An 18,949-nucleotide genomic window follows, 5' to 3' on the forward strand; every position below is an offset into this window, starting at 1 on the left:
ATTCTGAATTTGTGTTGTTCTTGAAATATTGGATTTTTGCTCGTTGTGTGTGAATCCCTTTTGATTGTTGGTCAAAACTGAGTTGAGAATGGAGAGACAACCGTGAGAGATCAAGAGAGATGTACTGTATGTTGTGATGTTGTTTGTTTGTTCACGCGAGAGAAACAGAGAGCCCAAGGCTCTGCATCCATGGCCGTATCGCAGAGAGAGAGTTGAGTTGAGTGAATAGGGAAGAAGAGAGTTTGTCGTGAGGGAGAAAGCTCAGAGCCGCGGCTGCCTCTTTGTGTTTTAGGTTTTTGTTGTTATTAGAGTTGGAACCGGATCCGGGTTCCATTTGACCCGACCCGGTCCGGTCCAAACCAAACCTTTTTTTTTGTTAAGTTATGAAACTGTTTGGGCCAGCAGCCTTTCTCTACCAGCACCCCCATGTTTTCATTCTAGCCCATTTATTTTGTTTTTTTTATAGTTCTTATTGCATCCTTTTTTAATAATGTTTTAATTTCTTATAATTCTCAAAAATATAAAAAAAATGTATAATTGTCATTAGATTTTATTCTTATTGTAATTAAACACCCAAAAATATCTTTTATTTCTAAATTTTAGTTTTATTATTAAAATACCAAAAAAATTAGAATGATCTCAAAAACTTCCAAAAAGTAAATAAACCTTGGTCCAACGCCAAGTCGTTACAAATAATTCTCAATCCAACGTCAAGCTTCTTCTTTTCGAAAACCTTTTTCTTAACCATACCGAAAGATTGTGTGACAAGGGGTGAACACCTCTTGAATACCTCGATTCTTTTGGATTAACACCTTTTTTAAAAAACCTTACATTAACCAAATCAAGAGATTAAGTGACAAGGGGTGAACACCTCTTGGATACCTTGATCTTTTGAATCAAAACATTAATCAAATCGAGAGATCGAGTGACAAGGGGTGAACACCTCTTGAATACCTTGATCTTTTGAATTAAAACACTTTAATCAAACCAAGAGGTTAAGTGACAAGGGGTGAACACCTCTTGAATACCTTGATCTTTTGAATCAAAACAAATTAATCAAACCAAGAGGTTAAGTGACAAGGGGTGAACACCTCTTGAATACCTTGATCTTTTGAATCAAAACAAATTAATTAACAAGGACAACAAGTGACAATGGGGCTCGCTCCTGTTGAATACCTTGGGTAAAGACGCGCTAGATGAACACCTATGCTCAATCCTTTGCTAAACGTCCGCAAAAATCTCTTTACCATTTTAAAACGCTTTTCATAAACGTGACACTTAATCAATCTTCAATACGAACATACTTCCACATGTGAAGATCGAATATCTTCCACTCGAATGCGATGATGGCCAAAATCTCGTCTTACTCTTGATTTAGTCATCCATTCTTGTAGTCATCTCATATCCATGTGCGCGTAGTATTTCCATTTGAAAGCGATCGAGTACCTCTCGCTAAAATCAACCAACAAAACCTTTCGTGGTTCTTCGCCCGAACTACGATTGCTCTGACTTTCCCATTGCACTAGGGAATACGTAGGCACAAGATACAAACGTCTTGGCGAGCATAATAATAAAAAAATCTTTTCTTTTTCCTCATAATAATAAAAAACCTAAAAAATCTTTCTTTTATCTTTCTTCGATTAATAAGTAAAAGAACGCAAACATTACGCTAACACTCAAACACAAAACTAACTAAACGGGTCCCATCGAGTACGATGGAGGTGAGGGGTGCTAATACCTTCCCCTTGCTTAACCGACTCCCGAACCCAAATTTGGTTACGAATGACCATCTTATCCATTTCTTTTTATTTGTGGGTTTTATCGATATTTTCCCTTTCCTTCTTGGAATATATAAAGTTCGGTGGCGACTCTGTTGTACTTCGAACGCGCGAAAACGCGTCAAGTCACATTTTAACCGCTACAGAGGTGGTGGTAGAAAGCCTGACAAGAGTCACATTCAGTGTTTCAATTGTCAGAAGTATGGTCATTATTCTACAAAGTGTCCAGAAAAGAATAAGGATCAAGAAAGTGATGCAAAGCTTGCAAAACAAGAAGAAGAACAAGAGATGATGCTGATGGTCACAACAAAAGATGAAGATAAATTCAAGGACCAATGGTACTTAGATTCAGGATGCTCATCACACGTGTCTGGAAGGAAATATTGATTTGTCAACATAAAGCCCTCAATGAAGAACATGGTGAAATCACAAATGACAATACTCTAGCAGCTGAAGGTATTGGAGACGTTCTAATTATAAGGAAAGATGGCAAGAGGTCAGTAATTTCCAATGTGTTGTACATACCATGCATGAAGAGTAACTTGCTCAGCATTGGGCAGTTGGTCGAAAAGAACTACAAAGTGTCGATCAAATACAAGATGATGAGAGTCGTCGACGCAAGTGGAAGGTTAATCTTGAAGGCTCCTATGTCTTAAAATAGAACCTTCATGATCGAACTCGATGTGATGGAACACAAGTGCCTTTCGACTGCAGCTAGCAGAGATGAATGGATGTGGCACTATCAACTAGGTCATCTCAACTTCAAAGACATCAGAGACTTGAAAAAGAAAGAATATGGTTTCAGGACTGCCAGAAATCGACATTCCAAATGAGGTATGTGAGGAATGTGTGCAGGTGAAGCAGCACAAAAATAGTTTCAGCAAGGATGCAGGAAGTAAGTCGAAGGCTATTCTCGAAATCATATACTCTGATGTATGTTGTCCTATCCAGCTTGATTTGAATGGAGGTAACAAATACTTTGTTACATTCATAGATGATTTCAATCGAAAACTATGGACTTATCTGATCAAGAAGAAAAGTGAAGTGATCGAGGTATTTATCAAGTTTAAATCGATGGTCGAAAGACAAAGTGGTCGAAAGCTCAAAGTTTTGAGAACTGATGGTGGTGGAGAATATGTGTTGAAAGACTTCGACATGTTATGTGAGAAAGAAGGGATTGTGCATGAGGTGGTGCCACCCTACACTCCACAGCAGAATGGAACTAGAGAAAGAAAGAATCGAACCATCATGAATATGATGAGAAGTATGTTGAAAGGCAAGAATTTACCTAAAGAGTTTTGGGGTGAAGTTGTGTCGACCGCAACATATATTATGAACATATGTCCGACGAAGAAGCTAGAAGGAATTACTCTAGAAGAATGGTTGTCTGGTGTGAAGCCTAGCTTGAGTCATCTGAAGGTATTTGGATCTATAGCATATAGACATGTGCCAGACCAATTGAGAAGAAAACTTGATGACAAGTCGAGTCAGATGATCCTAATAGGATATCATTTGACTGGAGGTTACAAGCTATTCGACCCAGTGAATATGAAAGTTGTGATCAGCAGAGACGTGATCATAGATGTCCGACGAAGAAGCTAGAAGGAATTACTCCAAAAGAATGTTAGTCTAGTGTGAAGCCTAGCTTGAGTCATCTAAAGGTATTTGGATCTATAGCATATAGACATGTGCTAGATCACTTGAGAAGAAAACTTGATGACAAGCCAAGTCAGATGATCCTAATAGGATATCATTCGCCTGGAGGTTACAAGTTGTTCGACCCAATGAATATGAAAGTTGTGATCAGTAGAGACGTGATCATAGATGAACTTAAAGAATGGGATTGAACAGAAAATGTCAAAAAAGATTCAGTGGGAATCTTATTCGAAGAACCAGAAACTCAAGTCGAAAGAGAAGTTCGACAAGACGAGGTTAGAGATCAACAAAGTACAAGCAGACCTCATAGGACAAGACACGTGTCTGCAGGGTTGCAAGATTGTGTGATTACATCCGATGATGTAGTCAATAATAAAGGTGAGCTGATACATTACGCTTTCTACGCAGATGTCGATCCCTTTAATGCAACTGAGGCATTGAAGGATTCGAAGTGGGTGAAAGCTATGAATGAGGAAGTGAAGTCCATCGAAGACAACAATACTTGGTCACTTGTCGAATTGCCTCAAGGAAAGAAGGCAATTGATGTGAAGTGGATATACAAAGTGAAGTGTAATCCCAAAGGAGAAGTGAGTCGACACAAGGCAAGGCTTGTGGCGAAAGGATTTCTTCAGAAAGAAGGAATTGACTTTGATGAAGTTTTTGCACCTGTTGCTAGAATCGAAATAATCAGGTTGGTTGTTGGTCTAGCAGAAATAAATAGTTGGCACATATGTTAGATGGACGTAAAGTGTGCATTCCTAAATGGACCCTTAGACGAAGAAGTCTATGTTGCACAACCAGTTGGGTTTACGAAACTTGGCAAAGAGAGAAAGGTATACATGCTACATAAAGCCCTATATGGACTAAAGCAAGCTCCAAGAGCTTGGAATAAGAAGATCGGCGGTTTCATAAGGGAGAAGGATTTTGTGAAGTGCACAACTGAACATGGAGTATATGTAAGACGAAGAAATAGTGAATTGCTTATACTATGTCTCTTTGTCGATGACTAGTTGATAACAGGTAGCTGCAAGAAAGAGATCGAAGACTTCAAAGGAGATCTTAGCAAGGAGTTCGAAATGTCTGATCTGGGCGACATTTCATATTTCCTTGGCATCGAATTTTACAAGCGTAGTAAAGGTTTGATGATGGAGCAACAAAGATATGCAAGTGAAATTCTCAAGAGATTTGAGATGGAAGAATGCAATTCGACTTTGACACATGCTGAAACAAGATTGCAACTTTCGAAGAACCCAGATGAAGATGATGTCGATCCAACCCAATACAAAAGACTTATTGGGTCATTGAGATACCTTTGTCACACAAGGCCCGACTTAGCATACAGTGTAGGTATGGTAAGTAGATTCATGCAGAAACTAAAGGTATCACACCTAGCAGCGGTGAAGAGGATATTGAGGTATCTAAAAGGAACGCTCAACTATGACATTATATTTCCTGCAGCTTATAAAGGAAAAGAATGCAATTTAGTTGGTACACTGATTCAAGTTGGTGTAGTGATGTTGAGGATCGAAGATCCACAGCAGGTTATGTGTTTATGTTAGGTGGTGCACCAATTGCTTGGATTTCGAGAAAGAAACCAGTAGTGGCATTATCATCATGCAAAGCAGAGTACATATATGCTTCTCTTTGTGCATGTTAAGCAACATGGATGGTGAACTTGGTCGAAGAGATTACAAGTAAAGATCATGGAGCAATTACCATGAAGATCGACAGCATGTCAGCTATCAACCTAGCAAAGAGTCCAATAGTGCATGGTCGAAGTAAGCACATCGAAATGAGGTTCCATTATCTTCGAGAACAGGTAGCTAAAGCGAAGATGAATTTGGAACATTGCAGAACTGAGAATCAGATTGCAGACATCATGATGTAGGGAGTGCAGGTCAAATATTCAGAAGACTAAGAGCTATGATGAATATAGATAGCTTAGACACAATGAATTAGGTGGTGTGTTGAAAGTAATTCCTTGTGTCGAAGCAGGTTGCTCGACAGAGACAATGGAGTATCAAAAAGATTTGTTTGTGTGAAAACAGTTTGTTACACACAGATTTATTTTAAATCTAGATAGATTTAATTTAGATTTAAAATAGATTAGATTTGATTTAGTTTCAAAATAGGTATTTTGGGCTATTATAGTTTTGGGCTTTGGCTTAGGGAGAAAGCTAACCTAAATCTATAAATAGGGAGTAACCCTCATTATTTTGTAATTAAGTCAATTGAATTGTATTCACAGAATTTGCAGTTGCAAGTGAATAACAAAGTTTTCCACAATTTGTGGGCAGAGAGTTACTCTGCAGAAACCCTAATATCTTTTCTTCTTTAAATTTCCTTTCTTATTTTCATTGTTATCGTGTGGTGGTAACAATCTTGTTCATCAAAATTGATAGAAATTCATCGTAGATTCTTGTGGATTTCCAACCGCTATTACTATGCGTAAAAATAGTTTACACAGAAACATGAATCATAATAGTAAACCATTCAAACATTAAATATTCATAGCATACGAGACAGACCTTATATGAACCAGAAACCACCATTTTGTTAGACCATGTTGGTTAATTAATTGTGCCTTAGTTGCACTAATCAATATTCCAAAGATATCAAAAACTATAATTTGTGATTTTTAGTTTAAGTACATATCACAATCACTACACTATATTACCCTTAAAATTAAAAACAATTAAAAATATACCCATCATTATTAAGTAACTCTTCATGGTAAAAAAATATAAGAAAGATTCTAATCAAACACAAAATTGAATGGCCAGTGGTAACAAATTAGCACAAAATATAAAGTAAAAAAAATAAATTAACCATTGATAACACCAAATGGCTACTTAACTTTGCTTAATTCCAAGAGTTAATAAAAATAAAAAAAAAATAAAAAAAAACTCAAATATCAACCTTAACATTATTAAGACAGAGATTTAATTTTAATCTAATCATGGCTTACAATGTGAAACAGAAACTCTTCTCAATTACTCTTCTCTTCTGCATAATCTTTTCACCAACAGAAACTGCATCAACATTCAGCCATTACAATTGCACAAATATTCAAACATATAATCCCAAAAGCACTTACAAAATCAACTTAAACACACTCTTATCAACACTTTCATCTAAAGCTTCTGATACACTCAACCATGGTCACTATAATACTAGTATAATTAGTACTATCGATGAACCAGAAGACACTGTCTATGGTTCATTCATGTGCATTGGAAACACTAATCACTGTGGTGAATGTGTTAGAAACTCAACCAAAACACTTACCTCAATGTGTGATTCTAAAGAGGGTATTATTTGGTCTGACGAATGTTTGGTTCGTTATTCCAATCGATCTTTCTTTGATACCATGGAAGAATCTCCGTCATGGTGTGTGAAGGACTCGATTGATTATCAAGGTCCGTTGGACGGATTCAACAAAATGCTAAGCTCTTTGATGGTGGATCTTGTGACACAAGCAAACGGAGATTCTAAGCGAAATTTTACCAAACTTGTTCTCAAGAAAGAGATTTACTACGAGGATAAATTCTTGTATGGACTTGCTCAGTGTATACCGAGTCTCTCGAATGATAATTGCATGAAGTGTTTGAAGGATGCTATTGAATATCTTCAAACTTCATGTGCTAGAGGAAAGCTTAGAGGAAGTGTTTTATATCCAAGTTGTGTTGTTAGATATGATCCTAATCCATTTTTTCCATTACTTAGAGGTTTGAACTTTTCAACATTTTGATGTACATATAAGATACAGTCTCTCTGGTCACTATTATAACTAAATACCGAGTAACTGTTATAACTTGTCTATATATAAACCAGATAGATCAGTTATTCAATGAACTTAAAAAAAATAGTTGCTTATAATAATGACCAGAGTAGTGGTGATTTTTTTTATTTCAGGTAAATTGAGATTAACACTAATTTATGTTGCAGGACAAGAAAAGGTAAATCGAGTACCGCGATATTCCATAATTTTACATGTTCTTGTTCCTATCTTCTCTGTCACGGTTTTCTTTTTCACATATTATGTGCTATGTCGAAGAGCGAGGAAGAATCTCAAGTATCACAGAGAAAATTGTAATGTGGAACTAAAACTAATTTTCATTTAAATTTTTTTTTTAATGTTTACGAAGTTCAATATAGTATATACTTATTATCTTTACTTTTGAATTTTTTGGTTTAGTTGGAGAAGACATTTCATCAGAAGTACACTCTCTGCAATTTGATTTTGATATGATTCGACTAGCGACAAACAAGTTCTCTGATGATAACAAGATAGGAGAAGGTGGTTTTGGAGATGTTTACAAGGTTATATATGAATCTATTTTATAGTTTTAAACTATGTGAAGAAATTTTGTTATAATGTTCAATGTAATATTTTGTAATGGTTTTTGCGATGTAGGGAATGTTTCCGAATGGATTTGAAATAGCAGTGAAGAGGCTCATAAGAAATTCAAGTCAAGGAGCTGTGGAATTTAAGAATGAAGTGTTGTTAATAGCGAAACTTCAACACAGAAATCTTGTGAGACTTTTAGGATTTTGCATTCAAAGGAATGAGAAGATACTCATTTATGAGTATATGCACAACAAAAGCCTTGATTACTATCTATTTAGTATGGTATTTCTAACCTTAGTTACTTGAAGTATTTTTTTTTTCCTTTGAGTTAAGCAACTTGTGATTATTTGAATATTATAGGTCCTGAAAACCATAAGAAATTAACTTGGCATGCGCGTTACAAGATTATAAGAGGGATTGCGCGAGGTATTCTTTATCTACATGAGGATTCTCATCTGAAAATCATACATTGTGATCTTAAACCGAGCAATATTTTGTTGGATGATAAAATGAATGCGAAGATATCGGATTTTGGCTTGGCGAGGATTGTTGCAATTGATCAAATGCAAGGAAATACTAGTATAATTGCGGGGACATAGTAAGTATTAATATTAATACTAATTTTTCCTAAAATAAAATGAAACTTTTGTTTTCGGTTTAACATTTCGTCTAATGATGAGCTTTTTTGCTATTTGTTGTTTATTTTTAGTGGCTACATGTCTCCCGAATATGCAATGCTTGGCCAATTTTCTGAGAAATCAGATGTATTCAGCTTTGGAGTCATAATTCTTGAGATTATCAGTGGAAAAAGAAATGTTGATTATAACGGAGTAAATTCCATCGATGACCTCGTTAGCCATGTGAGTATCTTATTTGATTTCAATTCAAGTTACTTTTAACGATTTGTCACATTTAGTACGTTAGTTCCTAACAGACTAACTAGACGGATGTGACAAAATGTTAGAGACAAAATTGGTTGTTTTTTCGGTTAAGCAAAAGAACACGAGTAACTAAACATATATATTTGGCGATTTTATTGCAGGCTTGGAAGAAATGGTGGGAAAATAGGCAATTGGAACTATTGGATTCTGCATTGATCTACTCATTTTCAGAAAGAGAAGTAAATAGGTGCATTCAGATAGGTCTACTATGTGTGCAAGAAAATCCAGATCGAAGACCAACTATGGCAACAATTGCTTTGTATTTCAACTGTGATTCAATAGATCTACCACTACCTCAACAGCCGGCATTTTACATGCGTGGAAAAATCGAATCAAAGGTTGCTAGTAAAAAATCGATGACGGGTCAACCTAGGAGTTATTCAGTGACAAGGTTTTAAGTTCTTGTCCAATTTGTGATCTACCTTGCAATCTTTTACAGTGAGGGAAATGACAAAAGAAAATGTAGTTGATGTGATTTCAATTGCAGTTTAATGCATAGACTTTTAAAACTTTGATGTTATGTTATATATAAACTTTTTTGAAGTAGTAACTATTGTCACCATGAACTTCATATGTATGTGTGTTTCTTATGTATAAGTTTTCATTAGATTTTTATTTCATATTCTTATGACTTGGTCCATTATGGTTTTTGAGGCATTATGTCTAATAACTTAAGTTAAGGAATATGTGAGTTACTTAGATTACCAAAAAACAAAGCATGGCAGCTCGATTATCTACAGAAGAAGAATATGGAGCATTCAATTCAAGAATTTAAGTTATTTGTGGCGGCTATAAGCAGCCACAAATCTAGTGTTTGTGGCAGCCTCCACTCACAAGTTGGTGGCGGCTAAAATGGTTACAAAGACCACAATTGCATTGAATGTGATTTTCATTGTGGGTGTAATTTATGAGTAGGAGAAGTTTACTTCCGGCTTATAAGTTAATTACTTGTAATACAAGTCAACTAAAAACAGTTACTTGCCTATGCGGTTAGTTAGGAGTAGTGGTCATATATTTGCTTTTAAATTTATGCCAATATTTAAAAGCGAAAAATATGAAAGCGTGGTGATCGATGAAACCAAAAAGCGAACGCGATTTGCAGCGATCGTTGAAGTCAAAAACCACGCACTTTCTTGATGTGGTAACCTGAAAAGGTTTCGAAACGGTGCTTCGGGAATGGATCTTGAACCGTTAGAACCTGGATCTGAAACTTCTATGTTCTTTCTACAGTGCTTTCAAAGCGATCTTGACCTCATGAAAATCACAGGAATCTGAGGTCTATGTTCACAGACGGCGTCAATGTTTTGTTGTGGAACCAGAAATAGAAAATATTCTGAAAACTACGACAGAACGAAGCTTCCTATGCGATTCAGTGATGCGGCACCTTGGATCGAAGGTTGTGATCATGATGCCACTTGAATCAGAGACATTGATCTTGAACCGACGTTGCTAATCTTCGATACGATGGATCATGGTTAGCACTCCAACGCTCAAGTCAGTTTAGGGTTCAAGATGATCGTAGTGAAAATGGAGATTAGAGATTGTATACCTAAAAATATCTTATGAAGATATTTATACCTTGGGCTTAAAGGAGCGGGCAGGATAAGTGAGTTTTATCTTATTGGAACTTTGGTCGGCACGGAACAAAACTCCAACACCTCCATTTTTGTGTTTTTTTCAGCAAAATGGGGTGTTTCTTTAATTTCTAATTTTACATAAAAATTAAAAACTTGTCACAATGGTCTAGATTAACAACCGTGGTGAAATATCAGGACAAATCACAATGGTTGCTTTTAACAACCGTTATGAAATATGTTATCTATATTAGCTAACTTAATTCACTTCAGAACAGATTATATTGTAAGAGTGAAACCCTTACTTCTCTCACTTTGTTCCATTCTCTCAAAACTCCATCCTAACTTTACTAAACTCCAACATAACTTCTCAAACTAATATGAATCAAGGGTCACGTGACAAGTAGCTAGTTCATATCTTTGTGTCTATTATCCACGAATATTTTCATGTAAATATATGTATGTGAATCATTTTATGAGTTATGATATCATATTATTGTTTAAAATATTAATCTTATTTAACTTGTTTTTATTGTTCAAAAGTTACGTCAAACATTGGTCTTTATCCAACATAGAGTTTATTATTTTATTGTTGTTAAAATGAGATTATAGGTTTACATTGTTGAGATAAGTAAATGGTTTAAGTTATTGCTGAGGTATGTGGTTGTTTTGTTAAAGTAAGTTGTTGATTATGTAAGGTTAGTTTATGATTTTGTTCATAAATGTTGTTTGTTCATAAATGATTTTGTTCCGTTCATAAGTTTACGGTTTAGTTTGCATATTTTTGTTGAAGAATGTTGATGTTTTTGTTAGGTATGTTGATAATGTTGTTGTTGAGGTATATTTGAAAAATGGTGTTGTTTGTGTTATTGTATGATGTGTTTGTGTAGATATGTTAATGTTTATGTTATTGTTTATGATATTGATAATATTATTAATTGTACATTGCAGCTATCATTTTGTTCAGCTAACATGTTCTAGAAGATTAATTTATTATATCGTATGTGGTTTGAGTGTTTTAACAACCTCCCATTTAATATATAACCTTTCAAATGGAATTAGGAACTAATAACATGAAAAATTAAGTTTAAAACAGCATACATTAATCAATGAACAGATAAAAATTTAGCAAGTGTTGATTAAAGAACTACAAGCTTCAAACCAAATTTTAACAATCAAAGAGTGAGATATGTATAACGGGTTGTAGAAAGCTCGAAAAATATTAATTAGTGTAAGTTGTTTTTCTAATATAACTCAATTTTCATATTTTTATTTTCAACATCAGATTGAAATGTAATACGTTTATTGAAAAGTTGGTGAAACAAGCATTTCCATAAAAATTATAATAAATTCAAGTGAACATACACGCATTTTTGCATAGTTGACGCACCCCCCTTTGGATCTAGTCAATCCAAGGGACGTGGGTGGTGGAGCTTGGACACTTCCGCCTAGGTCCAAGCATTTACCTTTGTCAAAGGGACGGGGATCCTCTACCATTGGTCGGGGAATGATCCTCTGGGATGTGGAGCATATTTCAAAACACGATCGAGTCTAGCTGGTTTCATGTGTCATGTTATTGAAAATTCAGGTTCAAGGCATGGTCGCGTCTAGTCGGTCCTATACCTCACAATTATGAATTAGACAAATTGTTGCACCTATCTAGACTGGCATCTTATTAACAAAATGCATACATCTCAATGTTGCATGCTCGTGAATAAAATAGCCAAACATGGCTTTGTAAAGGATTTAAGGTTATTTACACTTTAAGAGAATATTTCTTTTAATATTATTCATAGCAAACAAACTCTACCAATTGCATGAATAAAATCAAACCCTAGCACTCCTCGATTCTCGTTCAGTTAAAGTTACGATTAAAAGAAACACGATATGAAATTGAATGCACAAGAATGTGAAAGGTAACAATATAACTAATCATTGTTTATTCAGAATAGATACAACCCTTTCATCTCAGAGTATCTAACCCTATCGGATATGGTCCTCCAAGATAACTAGTGGAATATGAAAATGCTCCACCTGTTGCAGCTTATTCTCAAAAGAATCTTTAAACTCCTCAAGGCTTGCATAAGCACGTTCTTTCAATTTTCGGTTATGAGAAGAAATTTTACTATGAAGGAACTCCAACTCCTTATGAGTAGAATCAAAATCCTTGGTCTTCCTCTCCTTCATTCTCTTCAGGTTCAAAGGGTCTCCTAGAACTGCGATCTGCCTAAAGTTAAAGCAACAAAAGCTCGCCTAGCATACTGCGCCAGATTTTTCCAAATCCTCTTTTAGATCATGCTCGATGAGATTGACAAAAAAATGCCCAATCATCATCAAAGATTGAACCATGGAGGTCATGAGAAGGACCAAAACGAGTCCCAGGATCCGTTTGCTAACCTATATGGGCAGTTAAAAGAGAAACATTCTGAGTAGGCTCTAAAGGAATATCCTACAACCACATTGGGTGGGTGTATTCCATGTTTCAGGATCCAGACCCTTGCTTCATCCTTCATTACATGTGCATAGAAACACAATTATTATCTCTATATAAACTCAAATAGGAGGCAAACCAACGACTAAAGGATAAAGGAAATTTCAAACTTTACAAAGGCAACTCGACGATCCTCACGTGAGCTAGCCCCTTTCAACAAGAAGGCGTCTATCATACACTTCAAACGTTTTTTACCAGCTTCATCCGAGGGGACTACACCTTCGATAACCCATGCAGTTAACAAAATCTAGCAATATCTTTGTTTAATAAGAATTCTCATCAGAATATTCTCCTTCTCAATGAATATAGGTGAATTTCTCTAGGAGGAAATGCTTCACCGATCAGCATAAATGGTCGCATGAGTCAATGGGTGAAGGAGAGTAACCAAGAAGAACTGGTCCACAAAGGGCGGAAAGTCGTGAAAGTATTCGAAAATCTATATCGTTGACACCAAGAAGATCATCTTACGTTCTCTTGGTCACACTAGAGTACCTCGGTGGCAATGAAAAAGGTGAAAGAACATTGTGAGTGGGTGTTTTTCTTTCAAATATTTGCACCAATACTCACTGCATATTATGTCAACTTCACTAGGGGTAGTGATACCCCAAAGCTACGATTCCCCTCTTCAAGTAAAGCCTTATCCATGTTCCCCCCCCCCTTTGGTAAAAACAGACATAGTAGAAGAATATAAGGAACCTTCTCGTGGAAACGATGGATTCTTATGGTTCCTTTTCACACTCTTCCAAACAAATTTAATCGCATTGGCGTTATCAAATATAGGAAGACAAAAATTTCAAAAGGAAAAGAGGTAAATGCGTAAGAGAGAGTATAAAAGAATGGTCTAAAGAGGAATGGATCTAGTTATTTCTATATGTATGCTTTGGCAGCACGAATAGTAAAGGTGTCTTATTAACGGTTGCGTCTCTTGCATGTAACACTCAAGTGTTTCGATTTCCAAGAAGGATCATAATGATGCCTTTAAATAAAATTTTAACATTCCAAACATAATAGCCATAAAGAAGGGTGATCTGTAGCCAAGGAAAAAATTCTCCAAACCCTCGCCTTAATATTCTATCATGAGGCTTGGGTGGCAATTATTATGGGTCGGCCATATCCCTCTCAATCTGACCACCCTGAGATAGGCCACTTTAGACTGAAATATATTAACCTACTATCGGGCCTCACTTATAGAATCTTCTCCTAGCCACTGGACTATTTTGTACCTCACTACATGGGATATACACCTCAAACGCATCACGGTCCCCTGTATTCTATGGCAGAGAGATAGCAAAGATGTTATCCTCTTTCCTTATATATAGGGAATGGCTCTATTTTAGGTAAAAAGTTTCAACCATAATTTGAATACTCTATACTCTTTTATATAATGACTTAAGCGTTGGAGTTCTAAGCTAGTAAGTACACTCCTGCTCCACCGCATCGGAAGCTCTACTTTATTGCAACTTCTGTATTTCACTCTGTTTTTGGTTTCAGAACGGAATATAAGGTATTAAAAATAGAGGATTATTCAATAACATCCCATGAGTTACTCACATGTTTTGGTGAAATTATAATAATAAGTTTTAAGTTTTGATTTTAAAATCTTGACACACTTAATACATGACAAGTCCTTTCTGGAACACGTCAAAGCTAAAGGTAAAAAAATCATACTTTAGAATTCGTACTAGTAAGTTACTGAGATTGAACTTCGGACATGCCTCAACACATTACACCTATGTTCAATCTAAGAACCATACAACTTCAAAATACTTCGGATTCCAATGTTCAGATTCCTTACGGAGATCGGAATCTAGAGAATAAAATCTGGAGTTACCTGTTATCTTTTTTTGGATTTGTTTGTTTTTGTGTTGGTTCAACTTCATTTTTTTTTGTACTCAGTTATGATATGATTTTTATTATTTGAGTGTATAAAAAATGACAACCAAGAAACACTGAGACATAGTAGAGTAGCCCAACATGCTTTCATTCGCATGGAGAAAGCTAGACCTTCGTGACCTGCAATTGGAGAGACTTTGTTTGCTAGCGAGGGATCGTATTTCCGGGTTCATGTGTCTTCGGAATTAGTCTCGGATTCATTTGTCCTTTGCTTCCCGAAAATCTTCTCCTCCCAAAAAAACCTCATACCACATATGTTATTCCGCTTGATGGTATCTGTAGCGGGGGAAATCTGATATCAAAGCCATAGGATGACTCGAATCAATATTTCAGTGAAAGTCGCCACCGCGCTTTATTGTTTCCAAAGGAAAAGGGAAAAGAACGAAAAAACCAAAGTTTGTTTTTAAAAACAAAAAGAAGAGATCTTAGGTACGGGTGTTGCTTATACAAGGGGAAGGTTTTAAGCACCCCTCATATTTGTGGTACTCCACAGGAACCTTTTTGAAAATCTGTGTCGTGTGTGCTAAAAAAGGGTTTGTTTTATTTTTAAAATAAGCTCGGCAAAGCGTTAAGCTTTGGGCCTACATACCTCCTCGGTGCAATGGAGAAGTCAGAGCTAATGTAGTTCCGCTTTTGGGAAAACATTTTTAAAAACGAATAAACACTTTATCGTCGTCGGAGAGAAATACTCAGCCATTGATCTTGAGCATGAGAACAAACGAGTTCTTTGCATCGCAAATGAAAGAAGGGCTCCAACTCGGATAAAATCGACAAGTATGCCACTAGCTCTCTCACGCGGAAAAGATCTCATTATATCAATCAATTTCAACATCGTGGGGTATAACCACTCGTTTCGACAATTAACGGTGTCTAAACTTTTGAAGAAAAGCCACTAAGGGCGAAAGATATTTTTTAAGGAAAAGGTTTTGAAAAAGGTTTACAAACATAAGAATATTTTGAAAAAGGGAGAAGATTTTGAAAATTTAAGAATGGGAGGAAATGAAGAGGCTATCCTATTGCGTAAAATAAAAGCTAAGGAAAAGAACGGTCTAACCGAAATAAGAAGCCAACACTTGACATTAAGAGTCAAGGTAGATTTCCCATCCTTTGGAATTATCAATACCAACACATTAACACTTGGGGGATCCAGATGAACTTATTGTCTTAGTACCACTTTGCATTAAGCACATTAAAATTCTGACAAAAATCGGGCAGAGTAACGGCTGTTTTCGGGTAAAATCCTTATCTCAATGCCTTGGAATTAACCATCAAGGGCTTTCAAGGAAATACCTGCACATACAAACAGACAACAATCCAATGCCAGACAGACAGAATAATAGTAGAGTAATAACAGAATAAGAGTCCAGAGGCACTAGGTCCATAAGTCCGAATCTCCAAAATGCTAGGGATAGTAACCAATAGTCCAAAGAGAGCCTTATGTGTTTTTTAGATTTTGGTTGTTTATTAGTGTTTTAGCATAAAAGTAAAGTATGGTCCAAGTGGACAAAAGAAAAATAGCGGAAGCATAAACATATGTCCAAGTGGACAAAGAGAAAATAGCGGAATATAAACGTCCAAATGGACAAAGAGAAAATGACGGAATGTAAATATGATGAAATGATAAAATAAAGCGATAAAGCGAGAAATATAAAGAGCGGTATAATAAATGGCGGAAATTAAAGTTAGTTGTTAGACGTTAAAGATAACCATCTTGAAACTTGTCAAGTATGTTATCAAAGTTAGTAATGAAGATCGATGGTGAGTGAATGATGTACTCGGATTTAAGGTCAATAGAAACTTATCAGAAGCTTGATAAAATCATAGCGACTACACGATAAATTTCCATAAGTCATAAATCAACCGCATACAATTCTCTTCCATATTTGATCTTTTATCGAGTCGGGACAAATGTAGGAGAACTCTCCATGTATCAAGATCATCAATCAAAAGAAATAAGAAGGAGAAGAAGAAATGATCTAGCCTTTATCAAGAATCCATAGAATTCTCAAGATATCAAGACTTTCATCGATCAAGAGAAAATAAGATGAAAAAAGATAAGAATGAAAACAAATTGATCTAGTCTTTATCAAGAATCCATAGAATTCTCAAGATATTAAGACTTTCATCGATCAAAAGAAAAATAAGATGATAATAAGGATGAAAACACAAAAGATAATCAACTCACACTATCATTAATATCATTCATCCATTTTGGTGGATTAGGCCATTTCAAACCTATCAACACCCTAGATCCAATGATATTAATGAAGTGTAGGAAGAAAGAAGCCAAAACAATCACAAAAAAGGCAAAAAAACCACATTCTGCCTGCTGGAAATCGATTTCATGCAGGGGAAATCGATTTCCATAGTGCAGTTTTCAAAAAAAACAAGTTACGTTCAGCAGGAAATCGATTTCAGCCTTAAGGAAATCGATTTCCTCAGTGTAAATTTCAGCAAAAACAGCATTTAAAGGCATGAAACTTGATTTGAACAAATATACAAACACCTTATGATCACACATCAACTTGAGCACAAAATTTCCATCACAAAACCAGCAAATATCATCAATATAGCATCAAAGATGCATTGAACACAAGCAATAAAGATCTACATCATGGATCTAGCAAATTACCACTTCTTGAACAAAGATTTTGGAGTAGCTTCAAGAGCAAGCACAAGGTGTGTAGATCCTTCAAATTTGGAGATGATCAAACAAAGAAAATGTGAAATGTAGGAGGCTTAGTTCAAAATTAGCAAGATTCAATGTGAATCTCACTAATCTTATGAAAATGAACTTTGGGTGAGGGTTTTGGAAAGGGTGAGAAATGAATTTGCAAGCAATTTTTTGGCTCTCCAAGCTTGAGAAATGAGAGAGTAGTGGCCTCTATTTATAGGATGAGAGCAAGAGTAGTGGTAGTTTGGTCTTTTTGCATTTGGTAATTAGCTTGTGTTTAATTGGTGATTAAAGTGGTATTTAAATGGTAAGAAATGGTAAAATGAGGTTTAAGTGGGTTTAATGAAAGGATTAATTTTGATGAGGTGGAAAATTGGTAAAATGATCAAATAAAAAGGTGTCAAAATGATGTCAAGCTTCCCTCCTTATATTTTTTTGAATTTCGCCTTAAGGAAATCGATTTCCCCAGGAGTGAAATCGATTTCACTCTATTCCAGAAGAGAATTTGGCGCAAAATACACTAGGGAAATCGATTTACCCAGGAGGGAAATCGATTTCATGCTGTCCAGAATTTGATTTTGTTGATGATTGCTGCAGGGAAATCGATTTACCCAGTAGGGAAATCGATTTCATCAGTCAAAAATGTGAAAAATGCCTTGTTTATTGCATGTCTTGGCTTGGTACCTACAAAACAAAAGCCTACAAAGAAACAAAGCAATGTTTTTGGTATTTGGGTTAGTATAATATGCATACAAGATAAACAATCATTGGTGCTTGATGGTCCCTCTCAAAGACGAAGCAAACATAACACCGAAAAATGAAATCTCAAGATTGTGATCTTGATTAATGATTGAGATGCAAATGATGTATGATCTTAGGGTCAAAAATTGGAGTATGACAGATGCCCCTATTTAAGTTTCTTCTTTCCGGAGATGTGAGGGTTAAAATCCTCAGCTCGACGTAATTGAAGAGACTTAAATATAAAACACACAATTTTTGAACCTAAGGTATAATGCGATGCTAGTGGATGCATCAAGTATGATTATGGAATAGAGGGGAATATAATGCCACTGGAGGAACAAAAGGAATGAGCAGTAGACTCGAATGAAAGGAGCGGCAGGGGAAACAAGATACTACTGGTTATCCGCCAGGGTGACAAGAAATATCCAGCAATACTTGGAAAGGGAGAGATAAAACCCAAGTTAGAAGTGTAGTAAGAACGTCTAAGAGTGGCATTAGACGACGAAAATCAACAGAGATATTCAAAAGTGGCATTGAATGAACTCTGGAACACAAACATATTAGGTAGAAACGTCTAAGAGTGGCATTAGACGACACCAACCATCAGAGACATTCAAGAGTGGCATTGAATGAATCTGAAAAAAAAGGTCCAAACTCTGAGGAAACATCGGAGACATCCAATAGTTGTTTTGGATGGAAGGAGACCAACAAGATTCAACAGTGGCTTTGAATGCAAAAGGAGCCCTACAAACCCGAAGATACGGCAGAGACGTTCAACAGTAGCTTTGAACAAAAGGAATCCAAACTCTGGAAAACATCGGGAACAATCCAATAGTAGCTTTAGACAAAA

General features: G+C 35.8%; 1 protein-coding gene across 1 annotated transcript; it reads left to right on the forward strand.

Annotated features, from left to right (window-relative positions):
• Nucleotides 1-6,364: 6,364 nt before the first annotated feature.
• Nucleotides 6,365-9,303, forward strand: LOC131655972 (cysteine-rich receptor-like protein kinase 44). Its single transcript, XM_058925769.1, has 7 exons — nucleotides 6,365-7,162; nucleotides 7,383-7,526; nucleotides 7,633-7,757; nucleotides 7,852-8,062; nucleotides 8,146-8,383; nucleotides 8,495-8,645; nucleotides 8,828-9,303. The coding sequence occupies exons 1-7, from the start codon at nucleotides 6,394-6,396 to the stop codon at nucleotides 9,122-9,124; spliced, it is 1,935 nt and encodes a 644-aa protein (XP_058781752.1). The 5' UTR covers nucleotides 6,365-6,393; the 3' UTR covers nucleotides 9,125-9,303.
• The last annotated feature ends 9,646 nt before the right edge of the window (nucleotides 9,304-18,949 follow it).

This window comes from Vicia villosa, linkage group LG3 (genome assembly GCF_029867415.1).
Source record: "Vicia villosa cultivar HV-30 ecotype Madison, WI linkage group LG3, Vvil1.0, whole genome shotgun sequence".
NCBI lineage: Eukaryota > Viridiplantae > Streptophyta > Magnoliopsida > Fabales > Fabaceae > Vicia > Vicia villosa.